Here is a 15,793-nt window from a genome sequence, read left to right as displayed (position 1 = left end):
GTGTGTGTGTGTGTGTGTGTGTGTGTGTGTGTGTGTGTGTGTGTGCGCGTGCATGTTATTTTATTCTTTTACAACGTTTCAATCATTGGATTGCGGCCATTTCACCAATTAGCCAATGCCACTCACTGATAATATTTCATATTTTGGCAGAACAAAATGTCTGACTGATATAAAGTGCCAAATATTTATTGATTGAATGTTGGTGAAGGTTTGGCATCATTTCCTGGAATATGGCACCAGAGCACCTCCCCCCTAAAAAAACAAAAATAACACTGATATATGTCAGACTGATATTTTTGTTTTTGGAATATGGGAAGGAAGAATCAGCAGATGTCTGTGCAGTTAATCTTTGGCATCAATATTGGTCAAAGGAAAGACAAAGGCTGGCATGGGTTGGTACCAGTGTCCTCACAGGACAACTTTGAACATAAAGAAACTGAACAAACATCACAAGGGTTTTTGTCAAATGTTTTTTCGAATGATTTTATTTATCTAAAGGCTTTGGCTGATACATTTTCCATCAACCCCTGAGCAATGAAAGTAGAGTTGACCTTTGCAGCGTTTGAACTCAAAATGTAAAGATTTGTGAAAAATATTGTAAGGTATCTGGTCCAACACCTTAATAATTCTTCCAATTCATCATTGAACACAGTGTATCTAGGACTACATCATACAATATTCCCTTTTGTTAAGACTGTAGGGTGTGGTTTGAGGTAAATTTAGCTGCCTTTTCTTGCAGGATAAACAGACACATAAAGACATTCCTTATTAGCTCACTGAATCCAAGGTTTTGTTGGAGGAGAACAATAAGTTGGGACATGTAGCCATTTCTTTGGTTGCTCAGTGGTACCATGGAAATGATGTTACCTTGGAATTGTAACCAAAACCTGTCTGTATTCCTCCCCACACAAACTACAAAGATATATCCTTCAGAAAACACATTACTCAGCAACAAATTGTGTTTGTTTAGCCCTAGGTCAGCCCTGATTGAACAAAACTCTAACCGAAGGCATTCCAATCATGACGACCCAGTCTTTTATATATAAGAGTCTACACTGTTTAAACGTGTCCTTCCATTTTAAGATTTGAAGGTGGTTTAGCTGTTGTCTCTAGCAGCTGGAAAGGTCATGGTTGGAAAGACATTCTTACAAATTATTTAACTGGCTCTGAATAATGTCACTTTGATGTATTTTCAGAACTCAACAACAACAACAACAAAAATAATCCTCTCCACAAGGCCAGAAATTTTGTGGGAGGGGTCTAGTCAATTACATCAGCCCCAGTATTTGACTGGTATTTCAATGACCCTGAAGGGATGAAAAGCAAAGTTGATCCCAGCAGAGTTTGAACTCAGAACGTAAGGATGAAGGGAATGCTGCTAAGCATTTTGTTAACTGTGCTAATGATTCTGACAGTTCACCATCTTCATTAAAAAGGGTAAAGGGCAAAGACCCCCTTCAGTCATAAACGACCAGGGGGTTGCGCCTAGAAAGTTCCCCTCCGAGGCACAAGTCTGGGCAAGGTTGTTTTTATAGAAGACCAGCAGTCACCCATGCATACCAACCCCCACTCTCCATGCCACTGGTGTTACCCAAGGGAAAGGCAAAGGGGCCGATACAATTTGGCACCTGTGATGTCACAACTCATTTCTACAGCTGAGTGAACTGGAGCAACATGAAAAATAAAGTGTTTTGCTCAAGAACACAATACACAGCCTGGTCTGGGAATTGAACTTACAACCTCATGATTGTGAGCCCAATGCTCTAACCACCGAGCCATGCACCTTTATCTTGCCATCTTCATTAATAAGAACGACAACAGCAGAATTTGTGAAAGGCAGACTTACCATATTCAGAAGAAGAATGACAACCAAGTTAAGTAATGACGCCGATACAGATGTGACAATGGAGGCTTGTTCTTTGATGTGTTCTTGTTTGGCAAACACCGCAATTATGACAATACGGTAAACAATGACACCAACAACAGCTCCAACAACAAGGCATAACTGGAAATAGAGAAAATAGAGAATTTTAGAGTGAGAAAGTGTGTAAAGGGTGGGGTGAGGTGAGTGTAAGATATAGATAGAGATATAGATTGATGCTATTTACCATTAACAGAATGACCACAATGGATGTTGTATAGTTAAAGATCTTCAGGCAAGAAGGAACATAGGGTTCTTCTGTCTGCAATGAGAAAACAAAGAATTTACTGCAATAGAATTCTCTGGAGAAGAAAAAAGGGTAAACACATGTTGAAACAAATATTTCCTAACACAATGAGGATTTGGTAATTTCTTGCTGAATAACCACACAAATGATTTGCTTCTGATGATTGGTCAATTAAAACAACATTTGAGCATGGTCGTTGCCAGTGCCTTCGGACTGGCTCCTGTGCAGGTGGCATGTAAAAAACACCTTTTGAGCGTGGTCGTTGCCAGTACTGCCTGATTGGCCCTTGTGCCAGTGGCACGTAAAAGCACCTACTACACTCTCGGAGAGGTAGGCATTAGGAAGGGCATCCAGCTGTAGAAACCTTGCCAGATCAGATTGGAGCCTGGTGCAGCTTTCTGGCTCGCCAGTCCTTGGTCAAACCATCTAACCTAGGCCAGCATGGAAAGTGGACGTTAAACAACGATGATGATGATGAGACCTCGTCTCCAGTTGACTAAATGACACAACCTGTGTCCTTATATTTAACTGAACGTGACGCATCCATTTCCAAGTATATTTATAAATATATTTATTGATGCTATTTACTATTAACAGAATGACCACAATGGGGCTAAATTACAGCAACATTCATCCTAAACCAGGACTGCCAGGTTATGTTGGCAAACAATCTTAACGGTTTTAGTAAATTTATATGGAAACATTAAGCATTATACCATCCAACAAACAAAATTCAACTTCACTATATTTAAGCCCTTATTTTTTCTGTAAAAACCTTTTCTGACATTAAATCAGTCAACTTCTGGTATAAATGTTTATGTTTTGTACATCTTTTCTCAAGAAACAAAAAAAAAAAAAATTCAAAAAATTCTGGAAATGATCAACTCATGTAATTTATGCAGCCCTAAAGTTTATTTTCATCTTTGCAGAAAAAAATGCGTAAATTACCTGGGTTTTTAAGGTAGCTGAAACTGGATCTTACTTACCTCAGTGACAGGGTTTTCTCGAGTGGTTGTAACCGTAGATTCAAATTCTGGGCGAACAGTTTCCTTTGAGAAAAGATCAGAAAATATGTCTTTAACAAATTATTGATGAAGGAACAATGGAAGAGAGTTTGAGTTCCCATAACATAACCCAGTTATATGTCTGGGAGGAAGACATCTTTCCAGACAATGGAATAAATGGAATAGGAATCAAGATGTGCTGGATGGACTCTCACATAGACATTGTGTTATCATATGATACATTCAATATATATAACACTAAAACCCTCACTGGGTCCTTGATGGGCAGTTTTAATAAGAGAGCTAACATGCTACCTGATTTCAAAGCCCAACCTGGTCCTTTGGTCCCTTCTCGGGGTTCCTCTTTTGTATCAAATTCCTAGTTTCTTCTCTACCAATGTTTTTTTTTCCCTGGGGATTGAGGAGGAAGAGGAGAAAATGCAAAGGGTTATGGATTTGTCCTTTCCTCTGTGGCTGACTCTCAATGTCCTACTGGATGCTCTTATTAGCAAAAATATTTAAACAGTTGGAGAAGTATCAATGTGTGGTGAGGGACACAGAGAGACCAAGCCCCTCCCTTAAAATAGTGGGTGTATCAACATCTTGTATGAGAGAGAGAGAGAGAGAGTACAAGAAGAATGAAACACAGAGTACAAGAGAAATGAGACTCAGAGAGTACAAGAGGTATGAGACAAAGTATGAAAGAAATGAGACAGAGAGAGTATAAGAGGAATGAAGCACTCTGTATAAGAAGAATGAGACAGAGTTTACAAGAAGAATGAGACACATAGTACAAGAAGAATAAGACACAAAGTACAAGAAGAATGAGGCACAGTTTACAAGAAGAATGAGACACAGAGTACAAGAAGAATGAGACACAGAATACAAGAAGAATGAGACACAAAGTACAAGAAGAATGAGACACAGAGTACAAGAGAAAGATCCTCAATCTTCTCTCTTAAAGAGTTGGGAGGAGTACCAGTTCCTTGTGTAAGGAGTAAAGAATAAGAGAAGAAAATAAGAAAGCAGACTGACCTCCTCTTCCTCAAAATTCGAAATATCCCAGTCATAACCAATTTCATTCTGTTGACGTTTCCACAGCTCAATGAAAAACATTGCTGAAACACAGTGAAAAAAAAAAACACATTGTAAAACCTGACTGAATCATGTGGTGGGTGGGGGGTGGGTTCAGTAGAATGTCCAGTGACAGGAGAAGTATTTTGTGTGTAACAGAAACTGACCAGTACATGAAGAAATATTTCTTTTCCATGATACATCTGGAATTAACCAACGTGTGGAGAAATACTGTATTTCCTTTCCATGGCACAACAGAAACTGTCCAGTCTCTTACACAAAAAGGAAAAAATGATTGGAGCATGTGTATAGACATGTGTGTATTTGCACATGTGTACACATGAGTATACATGTAAAATCTTCATGTGTTCCCATGAGGTATACAATGTATGTGTCTGTGAATATAGATCTCCATGTGTATGATTGTGGTGGTGCATATATATATATATATACACACATAGTTATATGCAAATGTGCATACATGTGCATACATACATGTACATGTGCACACATGCCAATATATACACGTTCACTTAACCTTTGGGCATTTGTGTGTGTGTTTATACTTACACCATACTGACATAAACGCAGCAAAAAACACCGTTGACGGGTTATCAATAAGATACGATGTTCGAGCATAGTAGCAAACAGTCTCTAATTTCCAGTATCGGCACAATTCATCGCAGAGGGGGCACATGGTGAGGTTGCCAGATTTATCAAAGCTGCAGATGTCCAAACTGGGAGGAGAGAAAATACCAAAGCATTAGTGGACAATAACACAAAAATATATACACATTTATCCATTTTTTCTTTAAAGATGACAGTAACTTCAAATATAAGGCTTTTTAATGTGTATGTATATATATTCATACAGATATACATGCATACATTATATACATACATACATACATACATATATATATTAATGATGAGTGAATTTTTCCTTTTTGGTTTTATATTGTGTATAGCTACCTACGATATTTTATATCTATATATGTAGATATGATTCTTTTCTACTCAAGGCACAAGGTCCGAAATTTTTGGGAGGGGACGCAATTGTATTTCTGCAAACTGTATTTCTGAACATTACCTTGGAATATCATCCATCATTGTTGCCAGACCATAGATGAACACCACAACACCGACAATGCCTGCTGGAATTAACATCTGCGTGTAGAACGCCAGCCATGCAAAATATATTCCTATTTTTTCTCCAAAATATGATCTGAAAAACGAAAGTGGTGGAAATATAAATTATATGATTATACCATTCTAGGGAGAGGGTCACCACTTAGGGTTGCCCTACCTTATTGTGAAGATGTAAGGTCAACTACAACAGAGATATCTTCCATAACTGATGCAACGAATGAATTAATTCTTCTTACCTGATCGCATCCAATGGTTGCTGTTTGTACCACATTTTTGGTCTGGCCCACATTTCATAGAGTAACTGGACAACGGAAAGACCAATGAGAAAGAGAGAGAGAGAGAGAGAGAGAAAGAGAGAGAAAGAGAGAGATTGTATTATTATTGAATATAAAAGATCTTTACATATGTGTCTATGGTTTGTGGTAACACAGTCACATATGTACATATATGCACACACAAACATGAATGTATACACCACACACACACACACACAGAGTTCTGCACAACCATACTCACCCTATAAGAGATCCCCCCGCCATGATATATATACACAATACAGCCACGCCCTATGTTAAGAAGACGACTGCAAGTGACAGGCTGATAATATGTACACACACAATATATATTCAAGAAATGACAGCTTAATTCATATATAATTGCAGTTTAATTAACTGACACCTTTTAGTCTGGAGTTGGTGTGACAGGAGAGGTGTATGGTTGCATATGCATACCAGAGTGTGTGTATACATGCATCTGTGTGTGTGTGTGTGTGTGTGTGTGTGTGTGTGTGTGTGTCTGTGTGTCACAGTCTTACATAGCATGTACCAGCTCCAATTTAAAGCAAGTACATCCCCACCTCCGTTTTTTAGGGACGCAGTGGAAATCTTAAGCAAGCTTCTCAAGTCCCCCATGCCTATCTAGGTAAATTAGGAGAAGTATTGAACAGAAACATGAGTCTGTTGCACCACTGTGCAACAGATTTGAACCCGAGACTCCAGGTTATGCTCGAACCATTCAGCTCTTACAACTTAAAAAATACAGAGAAATAGGAACCAAAGGCGGTACCTCTATGTGGTAGCATGACTCACTTGAAATACCAGCTAAATCTCCCTCAAATCACACAAAACAATCTTAAAATAATTTATGTAATGGATTATATTGTTCTTTGCGTACAAATCAATGACAGGGTCATGTTTGGAACAACTTTATTAGTTCCTGACCTTTGGCTAAACAACAACAACAACAACAATAGCAACAACAACGGAAATGGTGGTTCAGATACGTACATGTCGCGCGTTTCTTGGTCCAGTCGCATATATTGAGTCCTCGTAGTAATATGGCCCCTGGAAGGAAAAAAAAATAAAGAAATAAAATATAACACATGTAGGTGCAGGTGTGGCTGTATGTTAAGAAGTTTGCTTCCCAACTACATGGTTCCAGGTTCAGTCCCACTGCACGGCACCTTGGCGAAGTGTCTTCTACCATAGCCTCAGGCTGACCAAAGCCTTGAGAGTGGATTTGGTAGACAGAAACTGAAAGAAGCCTGTCGTATATATGTGTGTGTGTGTGTGTGTGTGTGTGTGTGTGTGTGTGTGTGTGTGTGTATGTCTGTGTTTGTCCCTTCACCATCGCTTGGCAACTGATGTTGGTGTGTTTCCAGGTCTAAAGATGAGAGATACAGTGTAATTAGGAAGACAGTCCAGCTGTAAATACTGGAACTCTTCGCAGTGCTCTGGTTGGTTGGATCCATCCAACCCATCATTGCATGGATGATGGATGCTGCATAAGGATGAGGATGACAAGGATAACATAATGGTTATTCGTTCACCACATGAAAGAACACCAGACATTGTAAGCAATACTTATGTATATTCCATACATAGATTTGTTACATAATAAATAAATATAACAATAGTGTTATTGAAAGCAGAGTAGTGTAATTTGGAGACAAGTAAAGGTTGTGGCCAGCAAGAGCATCCAGCCTTAGAAATTCTGTTTCAACACATCTCATCTGACCTATGCAAGCAAGAGAAAGTAAATGTTAAAACAATGATGTCGAGTGTCTTTGGTGAGATTTTATTCCTGGTTAATGAAAGGCTACGCAATAATGTATACACAGAGCCACAAATGTGGGAAGAGGAACACCACTTGAATTGACCCTAATTAATGACTGGTACTGTAATTTATTGGTATTTAAAGGTTGGGAGGAAAAGCTGATTCTTGCAACAAGGTATTTTGTTCATTTTTTTTCTCTCGATTGGCAATATTAAAGACATAAACATGAAAAGGTTTGTGTTTGGCCTTACCTCGTGGAGTGGATAAGCTGCTATGTATGCATTTCCTAGTAACCTTTTGATGCCTGTTGAAGGATGGAGAGGAGAATGGAGAAATACCGAGAAGAAGACAGCAACAAGAAACAACAACAACAACAACATTGGTAATGGCAGCGGCAACAAAAACAAAAATAACAACAATAATGACAACAACAATAAAAAGTGCAGCAGCAGCAGCAGGAATAGCAGTCACAAGAATGGTAAAAACAAGAGTAAAAAACAACAAAAAACAAAGCCCCTATGTGGTTGTTTGACCTGCTAGACATCTTAGTTAGAATCACACTTTATTAGGAAGGACACATTGAATAATTTGTTTGGAGATAAACCATGTGAACAGATGCTAGCTAGCCACAGATGGAACATTGGTTGATCAGAGGTCAACTAGGGCAGGACTGACCAAGGGCAATAAACAACAACAGCAATGGCTCAACAGTTGTATATACTGAGATGATTGTGATGTGGGTCTTGACTCCCCAGGTAACTCCTGATTATGGGGATCGTTAAAAGGGACACCAGGTTGAATAGATGTGTTGAGAAGAAGTCTTGAGCTCCTCCTCCTCTCTCCGACCCCTTTCCCCACTCTCAGAGGCTCCCATGAGTTCTAATGTCCTCCTTCTTCTAAAGTGGTTCTAACCGGAGTCCATGACCCTTGAGGGTCCATATAAGATTTTGCTGTTAAAATATATGTGTAATAAATTGTTTATCCTCCGACAAAACACAAAATATTTTAATTTTTTAATTGCAATTCCTAATAATATGAATTTTTTTTAAACATTGACAGGTTATTGGGGTCCACCTGAATGAAATAGGAATCAGAAGGGGTTCATAGCTACAAAAAATGGTTGAGAATCTCTGCCCTAAAGAATAAGGTGTATCGTAGGATATTAGACGTGGCTTAGTGGTTAAGAAGCTCGCTTCCTGACGATGTGGTTTTGGGTTCAGTTCTGCTGTGTGGCGTCTTGGACTAACCAAAGCTTTTGGAGTGGATTTGGTAGATGGAAACTGAAAAGAAGTCCATCATATTTAAGTATATGTATATGGATATGTGTGTGTGTTTTGGCTTATGTTTGTGCTTCTCTAAAGAACTGTTGAGCTACAAACAATGATGTCAACAAGTTGTCTGCTGACTTTGGTCCCTCAAACGTGTGGGAAACAAGAGATCCTTTACTTGAAAAAAAAAACCAACAAAAAACCAGGTAAGGTTGAGGAAGAGCATACAGCTGGGAAAGAAAGCGTCAATAATAAATCTAACCCATGCTAGCATGGAAAAGTGGACGTAAAAAGGAACGAAAAAACATTTCAGATACAAGAAAAATATAGGTTTATGAGGGAAGGATTTGATTGAGTGACATTCATGCCTTTCCCATAGATATGATATCAGCAGACATGACTCTTTCTTAGATTAGATGAGAAATTTTACAAGTTCTTACCATATTTGCGTACTCTGCCTTCTCCCTCAAATGTTGCTCTTGACAGAATTTCATTAACAATGCGACTTCTTTCAGCAGAAGTAAAAAATTCCTCTGTGTTTTGAATGACATACCTGAAAATCAAGGAACATTTAAATTCTGTCAGTCAATTGGATTGAATTGTAGTTTTATAAAGCATCTTTGATGGGAATGGAATTATAACAGAAGACAAAATGTTAGTTACCATGAACAGGTACCTCAATGGGGTACAGTTCACTGTAATGTGCCCATGGCCAAGATGTTTAAATGTCAACAGTCCAGTCTACCTACCTGTAAGTAGGTACCACACTGTATTATACAGTTCACTGTACTGTGTCCATGACTAGGCTCAGTCCATCTAGATTTGTGTAGGTACCACTTTACCAGATCACATCCATTCATTATCTGAAGTCACAAAGTCTAACCTTAGACCAACACCTGGTTTTTTTGCGCCAACATAATTCCTCACCATCGTTGCAGGAATCACTAAAATTAACAGCGAAATTACCCCTAGATCTCATCCCACTCTCTTCACTCTTGAAAAGAAAGGACATGTTTGGTGATGTACTCCTAGATATATTATGCCTGGAACAACACTTGACCAAAGATCTATTTGATCAAGACCGACCTGAGGGATAAATATGAAACACAAACTGATATTCATAAAGAAACAGACCCACCTCTTCTACAACTTTCCACTAATGGTTCTTATTTAATGCTAAAATGGTTCTCATTTAATTGATTCCAAAGGATGAAAAGCAAAGTCGACCACAGAAGAATTTGAACTCAGAACATGAGTGTAGACAAAATGCCACTAAGCATTTTACCCAGTGTGCCAACGATTCTGCCAGCTTATCAATATTAAAGACTAGAATTTACTGTACCCATGGCCCCAACAGACCCTTGAAAAGGGCCAGGAGAAATCAGCAGTACCCATAGCGTTATCCAAAGTGAAAGTTATAATGACAAAGAATAAGCCGAGAGTGAATTCGAGATGGTAGAGATTTTGGAAAGGAATGGTTAGGAATAGGGGTTAGCTGTAGAGGTTTAGGTGGGGTCTTGAGCCATTATGGGAGAAAACAAAAGGAAGGATGAGTCAAGTGTGTTGAGGTGGTAGCAGTAGTAGTGGCAGCAGCAGCAGCAATAGAAGAAAAAACAGAGCAATGAGACAGAATTTGGAATGTGTTGGTGAAAAAACTCCAAACCAATCTGTCTTAGATGTTGCCAAATGTTTGTTTAAAACAGATTTTTGGAATTTGTCAGGAATTTGTGAAAAACGACCTTAGAAGTTGAAAATAACAACAACTAAAAAAAAAAACGATAAAGAAATTATGAAAACAATTGAAGAATTTGCAAAGAATTTTTGTGAAAGTAATCAATTTGATGGTTGGGAAAAAAAAAACATTTTTGTTCCTGTATCATTTGAATTATTATTATTGATGATGATAATAATAATAATAATAATAATAATGAGAAGAAGAAGAAGAAGAAGAAGAAGAATGATAATAATTTTTACTTTATTAAAGAAAAAAGATTATCACTATGGTAATGATAATAATATTTAATTCTTTTAGGTGCAGTCTTTATGTCAGCAGATGGAAAAGAAAGATTGAGTTAATTGTAGAAGAAATAACAAGGAATTGATAGCTTTGAGCTAAGATTGGATGTACAGGGATTTGTGTGTCTACCTTTCATCTATCAGTTTATCTATCCACTTGTCTATCCTTCTACCTGCCTACTCTTCTACCTGTCCTATCTATCTATCTATCTACCCATCTACCCATCCATCCATCCATCTATCTATCTACCCGTCCATCCATCCATCTATCTACCCGTCCATCCATCCATCTATCTACCCGTCCATCCATCCATCTATCTACCCGTCCATCCATCCATCTATCTATCTATCTATCTATCTATCTACCCATCTCTCTCTCTATCTATCTATGTACCTACCTATGAGAGAGAAAGGGAGTAGTGCATGAATAACTGTGTGAAGTAGGGAATGAAATAGAGAGAGAGAGAGAGAGAGAGAGAGAGAGAGGAGAGTATTTAAACGATGTGTACCAAAACCAAGCAACACATGGCTGACCTCTGACCTGGCTATCGACCCCCCCCCCCATCACCTACCACCCTACCTTAGCATCTTATATAAATCATCTCATTCTCTCCATCTTATCAGCTGCTGGTGGTGGGGGAAAGTTTGGTGGAATGACAGGTGCAGAAAATACTATAGAGTCCATTGGGTGGTGGTGGTCGTGGAAAGTTAATGCTTGTTTCATTGATAAATCTTCAAAACTGACAATGTCAATGTCTTGGGAAAAACATATTAATATTCCAGACATTTCTTCAATATTGCATAAATATTCCCATCTCTACAATGTACGGTAAAAGACGGAGAAAGATTACACCTGAAACAGGACTTGTTTTGGTAGAGTCATTTCTGCGCTATCAATTAGTCAACATTATACATTTTTTATAGTTCATTGTCTCAAAGAAAGAAAAAAAAGAAAGAAGAAAGGGAGAAAAGAAAGAAGAAGGAGAGAGAGAAGGAGAGATAAACAGACAAACAGAGATAGACATATATAACACATAAAAACACGCAAACGAATGGCTCAGTGGTTAGAGTGTTGAGCTTACAATTGTGAGGTTGTGAGTTCGAATTTCGGACTGGGATGCATGTTGTGTTCTCGAGCAAGACACTTTATTTCACGTTGCTCCAGTTAATTCAGCTGTAGAAATGAGTTGCAACATCACAGGTGCCAAGATGTATCGGCCCCTTTGCCTTTCCCTTGGACAACACTGGTGGTGTGGAAAGGGGAGGCCGTTATGCATGGGCGACTGCTGGTCTTCCATAAACAACCTTGCCAAGACTTGTGCCTGGGAGGGTAACTTTCTAGGTGCAATCCCAGGGTCAGTCATGACCAAAGGGGGTCTCAGAAACACACAAACAAAAAAATTCACTGATTTACACAACACTTGTGACATCTCCAAACATATCTGATAAACTTAAATACAGAATGAAGCATAAAAATTTTTTACACTTTCTCATTGTTCTTATTAATTTTAAAACATCTTGGTAAAAAAACAAAAGGCAAAAAACAAAATAACCTCAATCATTTCTGTTGAAGGAAACATAATTGCAAAATTTAGATTTTTACCATTTTCTGATTCCATCAAATCAGACTTCTAGAAACAATAGCAAAATTATTTAATTATCCACTTCATTTTAATTTATTAAATTGATAATATATAATGATATTTAAGAGATTATTTAAATGTCTCAAGAGTTCAGAAGGACAGACATTTAATATGTGTAATGGTTCAGTACCATTTATGGAATTGTCTGTCTGTGTGTCCGTCTCTCTTCTTCTGCATTACTGGTATATGTTTTATTGAGACCCCCAGAGGAGTGAAAGTTAATATCCTCTCCAGTTAGATTTGAACTCAGAAAGAGTTAAACCCAAGAACATAACTAAATACTGCAAGGAATTTAGTTGAACAAAATACAGTTTCTTCCATTTCATCAGACTAATAACAATAATAATAATTATTATTATTTCAAATTTTTGCCACAATATCCTGATGCGATACCAGGCAGTGGCTCCCATGTTTTGTCTTGGTATAAAAGATGGGCTACAGCAAATATTCTGCTCAACACCACAGATTTGCTTGTCAGTTGTTTGACTTTAACCAGTTGAGCATGTCCCTTGGTGGCTGACGATATGTGCATCTCTGATCATGAGCAGAAGTAGTGGGGGAGCATCATAGCCATGTGTTGGGAGGAATTCTTTGGGGGTTTCAATAATTCATCTCTGGAAACATGGATGTTTCATTCAACATCCGTAAACAAGCCTTATTCAGGGAGCTTTTGAACAGCTTTTGACCTGAAGAAAATTCTAACTGGGCCCCACTTGCAGGGTCAGGTGCTGTTTATCTTGATATGAGATCACCATGTCACACACATATGGTTGTGATGCATGTGCCTGGTGTACTCTTATCAGATGGGTAGCCAAGACATAAGACCAACAATTTTAAGGAGAGAACGGCCAGTCAATACAATTGGTCCCATAGCCTCTGACTGATATCTTTTTGACCCTAAAATGATGAGATGTGAAGCTCATCTTGGCAGGATTTGAATTTGGCTTGTTAAGAAATGGAAGAAATGCAATGTTTGGTTGCGTATTTAAATGCTTTTGCTCTTCCACCAAACTGATGATGATAATAACAATAATAATAATAATAATAATAATAATAATGATGAAAAGCAGGAGAAGAGGAGAACAAAGATAGGGGAAATGAAGAGGAGGAAATAGAATGGAGAATGAAAGAAGAAAATAGGAAAGAAAAGACAAATAAAAACAGAAATATACAAACAAAAAAATTAATCAGTAAAATGAGAAGCAAAAAGAAAAAAAAATGGAGAAGAAAATAGGAAAGAGAAAAGAGAAAATGATGAACAGAGAAAAAGTGATCGAAATCAGTAAAAGAGAAAAAAAATGACAAACAAAAAAGAACATTTCCGAAACAAAAAAAAAGAAAATACAGAAAGTTTGGGAAAAACAGAAAAGGAAAGAAATCAGGTTGAAGAACATAAAATAAAAAATAAAAAATAAGAAAAGAGGATGAAAGAAATTTGGATAACGAAATATGGGGAAACTATAAAATATAGATAAAAAGGGGGGAAAACTATACAAAGACAAAAAAAAACCAGAAAAAGGGAAAATGTGAAACTGGAAATACGGAAAAAAAGAAAAGATGTAAAATATGGAGGAAGTCCAGTGGATATTTGTTCCTGAAAACTGGTGTCTTTATTTCAGTGTAGATGGGTGGGCATGAAAGGAGGTTCATTGGGAGGACAGAGCACCACACTAAATAACTTACAGTATTTAGTTTTTTTTATGTTCTGGGTTCAATTCCTTGTTGGTTCTGACTTTGTTTTTATCTGTTGGAGATCGATAAAATTTATAGTAGAAATATATTCTGAGGTAGATTGAAATGGTTAGCCTCTCCTGGTGATATTAAAGACAATGATGGCATCAAACTTCACGTCAGACAGCATCCAACATCAAACAACAACAATGAGATCAAACACTGACAAAAGCAAACATCAGAGAACAACGATAGTAACATCAGACAATAACATGAGACAATAACATCAGATGGTAATAACAAATGAGACATCAGACAATAACATCAGACAATAACATCAGACAATAAACATCAGACAATTACGACAAACGAGACGTCAGAAAATCTGTCAACAGACACAAATATCAAACAATAAAATACAACAGCAACAGAAGGCAACAACACTAACAACAAGAACAAAATTCATCCAAGAAATGGAACGACTACAACAGCCATTTTATAAACAACAACAATCACACAACTCCAACAACATTAACTGCTGAAGTTAGCAGCGATAAAAACCAAAAGAGGAAAACCAATAATAATAATAAAATAATAATAATAATAATAATAATAATAATAATAATGATGATGATGATAAATCCTTCTTTCTTTCCTCCCTTGCCATAACTGATTTAAATTTAAAACAATAAATTTATCTGACTGCTGCAGACTTTTAAATGTTTATCAATGTAGACAACATTTTAACTTATTAAAAGTCAAAAATCAATATTGCTGACAACAGAATTATGGAAATGGATATCTGGGAATAACCAGACTTACCAAAGAAGTACCGAGATTAGAATTTAAAATAGAATGCTATCTTACGTTTACACTATCTATTTGCTGAGGATAGGTGGTGCAATGTTGAAAATAACTAGTCTTACTGTATATTAATGAAGGTTTTGTCTATTTAGTAAGATGGAATCACATCTAATGGCTAGTTAAAAACACTACAATGTGTTGCAAGCTAAAATTCCTACATTTAGCACTACATTTCAGCTTGTTAAAAGCACTACATTTTAGCTCGTTAAAAGCACTACTTTTAGCAAGCTAAACTCACTACATTTGGTAAGCTAAAAATACTACATTCAGAAAATTAAAATCATAGCAGTTAGCAAACTAAAATAGTGATTTCAGCTTGTAAACTAAACACACTTGTAAACTAAAACTGAAACACGCTTGTAAGCTAAACACACTACATGTTGTAAGCTAAACACACTACATGTTGTAAGCTAAACACACTACATGTTGTAAGCTAAACACGCTACATGTTGTAAGCTAAATACAATGCATCCAACAAGTTAATATATTGCATAATCTGAAAATTTCAAGTATGTATTTTGCTTATCTCTCTATGCTGTAAAATTCCATGCTTTTTGCAAAAATGCTGCAGTACATAAAATATATTTTCACACTAAAGATGCTCAAATGAACAACACTCATGCTTTCTGAGCAAATCGCTCCAATGTGTAATCATTGCATTCAGTCCATCTTGTTACAATAGATGAAAGGTATAGTCAACCTTGGTGGAATTTGAACTCAAAACATAAAGACAGGCGAAACACCCTCAAACATTTTGTCTGGCGTGCTAACGATTCTGGCAGCTTGCCACCTTAAATTATTATTATAATAATAATAATAATAATAATAATAATAATAATAATAATAATAATAATAATAATAATAATAATAATAATAATAAT

General features: G+C 37.0%; 1 protein-coding gene across 1 annotated transcript in view; it reads right to left on the bottom strand.

Moving 5' to 3' along the window:
* Positions 1-15,793, bottom strand: part of LOC106884053 (anoctamin-4) — a 120,452-nt gene that overhangs the window by 10,901 nt on the left and 93,758 nt on the right. The window contains exons 6-15 of the mRNA XM_052974885.1: positions 9,159-9,271; positions 7,702-7,754; positions 6,682-6,738; positions 5,632-5,696; positions 5,337-5,471; positions 4,817-4,983; positions 4,208-4,290; positions 3,155-3,217; positions 2,109-2,183; positions 1,847-2,005 (exon numbers count right to left, since the gene is read on the bottom strand). Of these exons, the coding sequence (XP_052830845.1) occupies positions 1,847-2,005; positions 2,109-2,183; positions 3,155-3,217; positions 4,208-4,290; positions 4,817-4,983; positions 5,337-5,471; positions 5,632-5,696; positions 6,682-6,738; positions 7,702-7,754; positions 9,159-9,271 (970 nt within the window). The remainder of the gene's footprint in view (positions 1-1,846; positions 2,006-2,108; positions 2,184-3,154; positions 3,218-4,207; positions 4,291-4,816; positions 4,984-5,336; positions 5,472-5,631; positions 5,697-6,681; positions 6,739-7,701; positions 7,755-9,158; positions 9,272-15,793) is intronic.

This window comes from Octopus bimaculoides, chromosome 19, assembly GCF_001194135.2.
Source record: "Octopus bimaculoides isolate UCB-OBI-ISO-001 chromosome 19, ASM119413v2, whole genome shotgun sequence".
Taxonomy (NCBI): Eukaryota; Metazoa; Mollusca; class Cephalopoda; order Octopoda; family Octopodidae; genus Octopus; species Octopus bimaculoides.
This window is presented reverse-complemented; position numbering and strand designations above follow the sequence as displayed.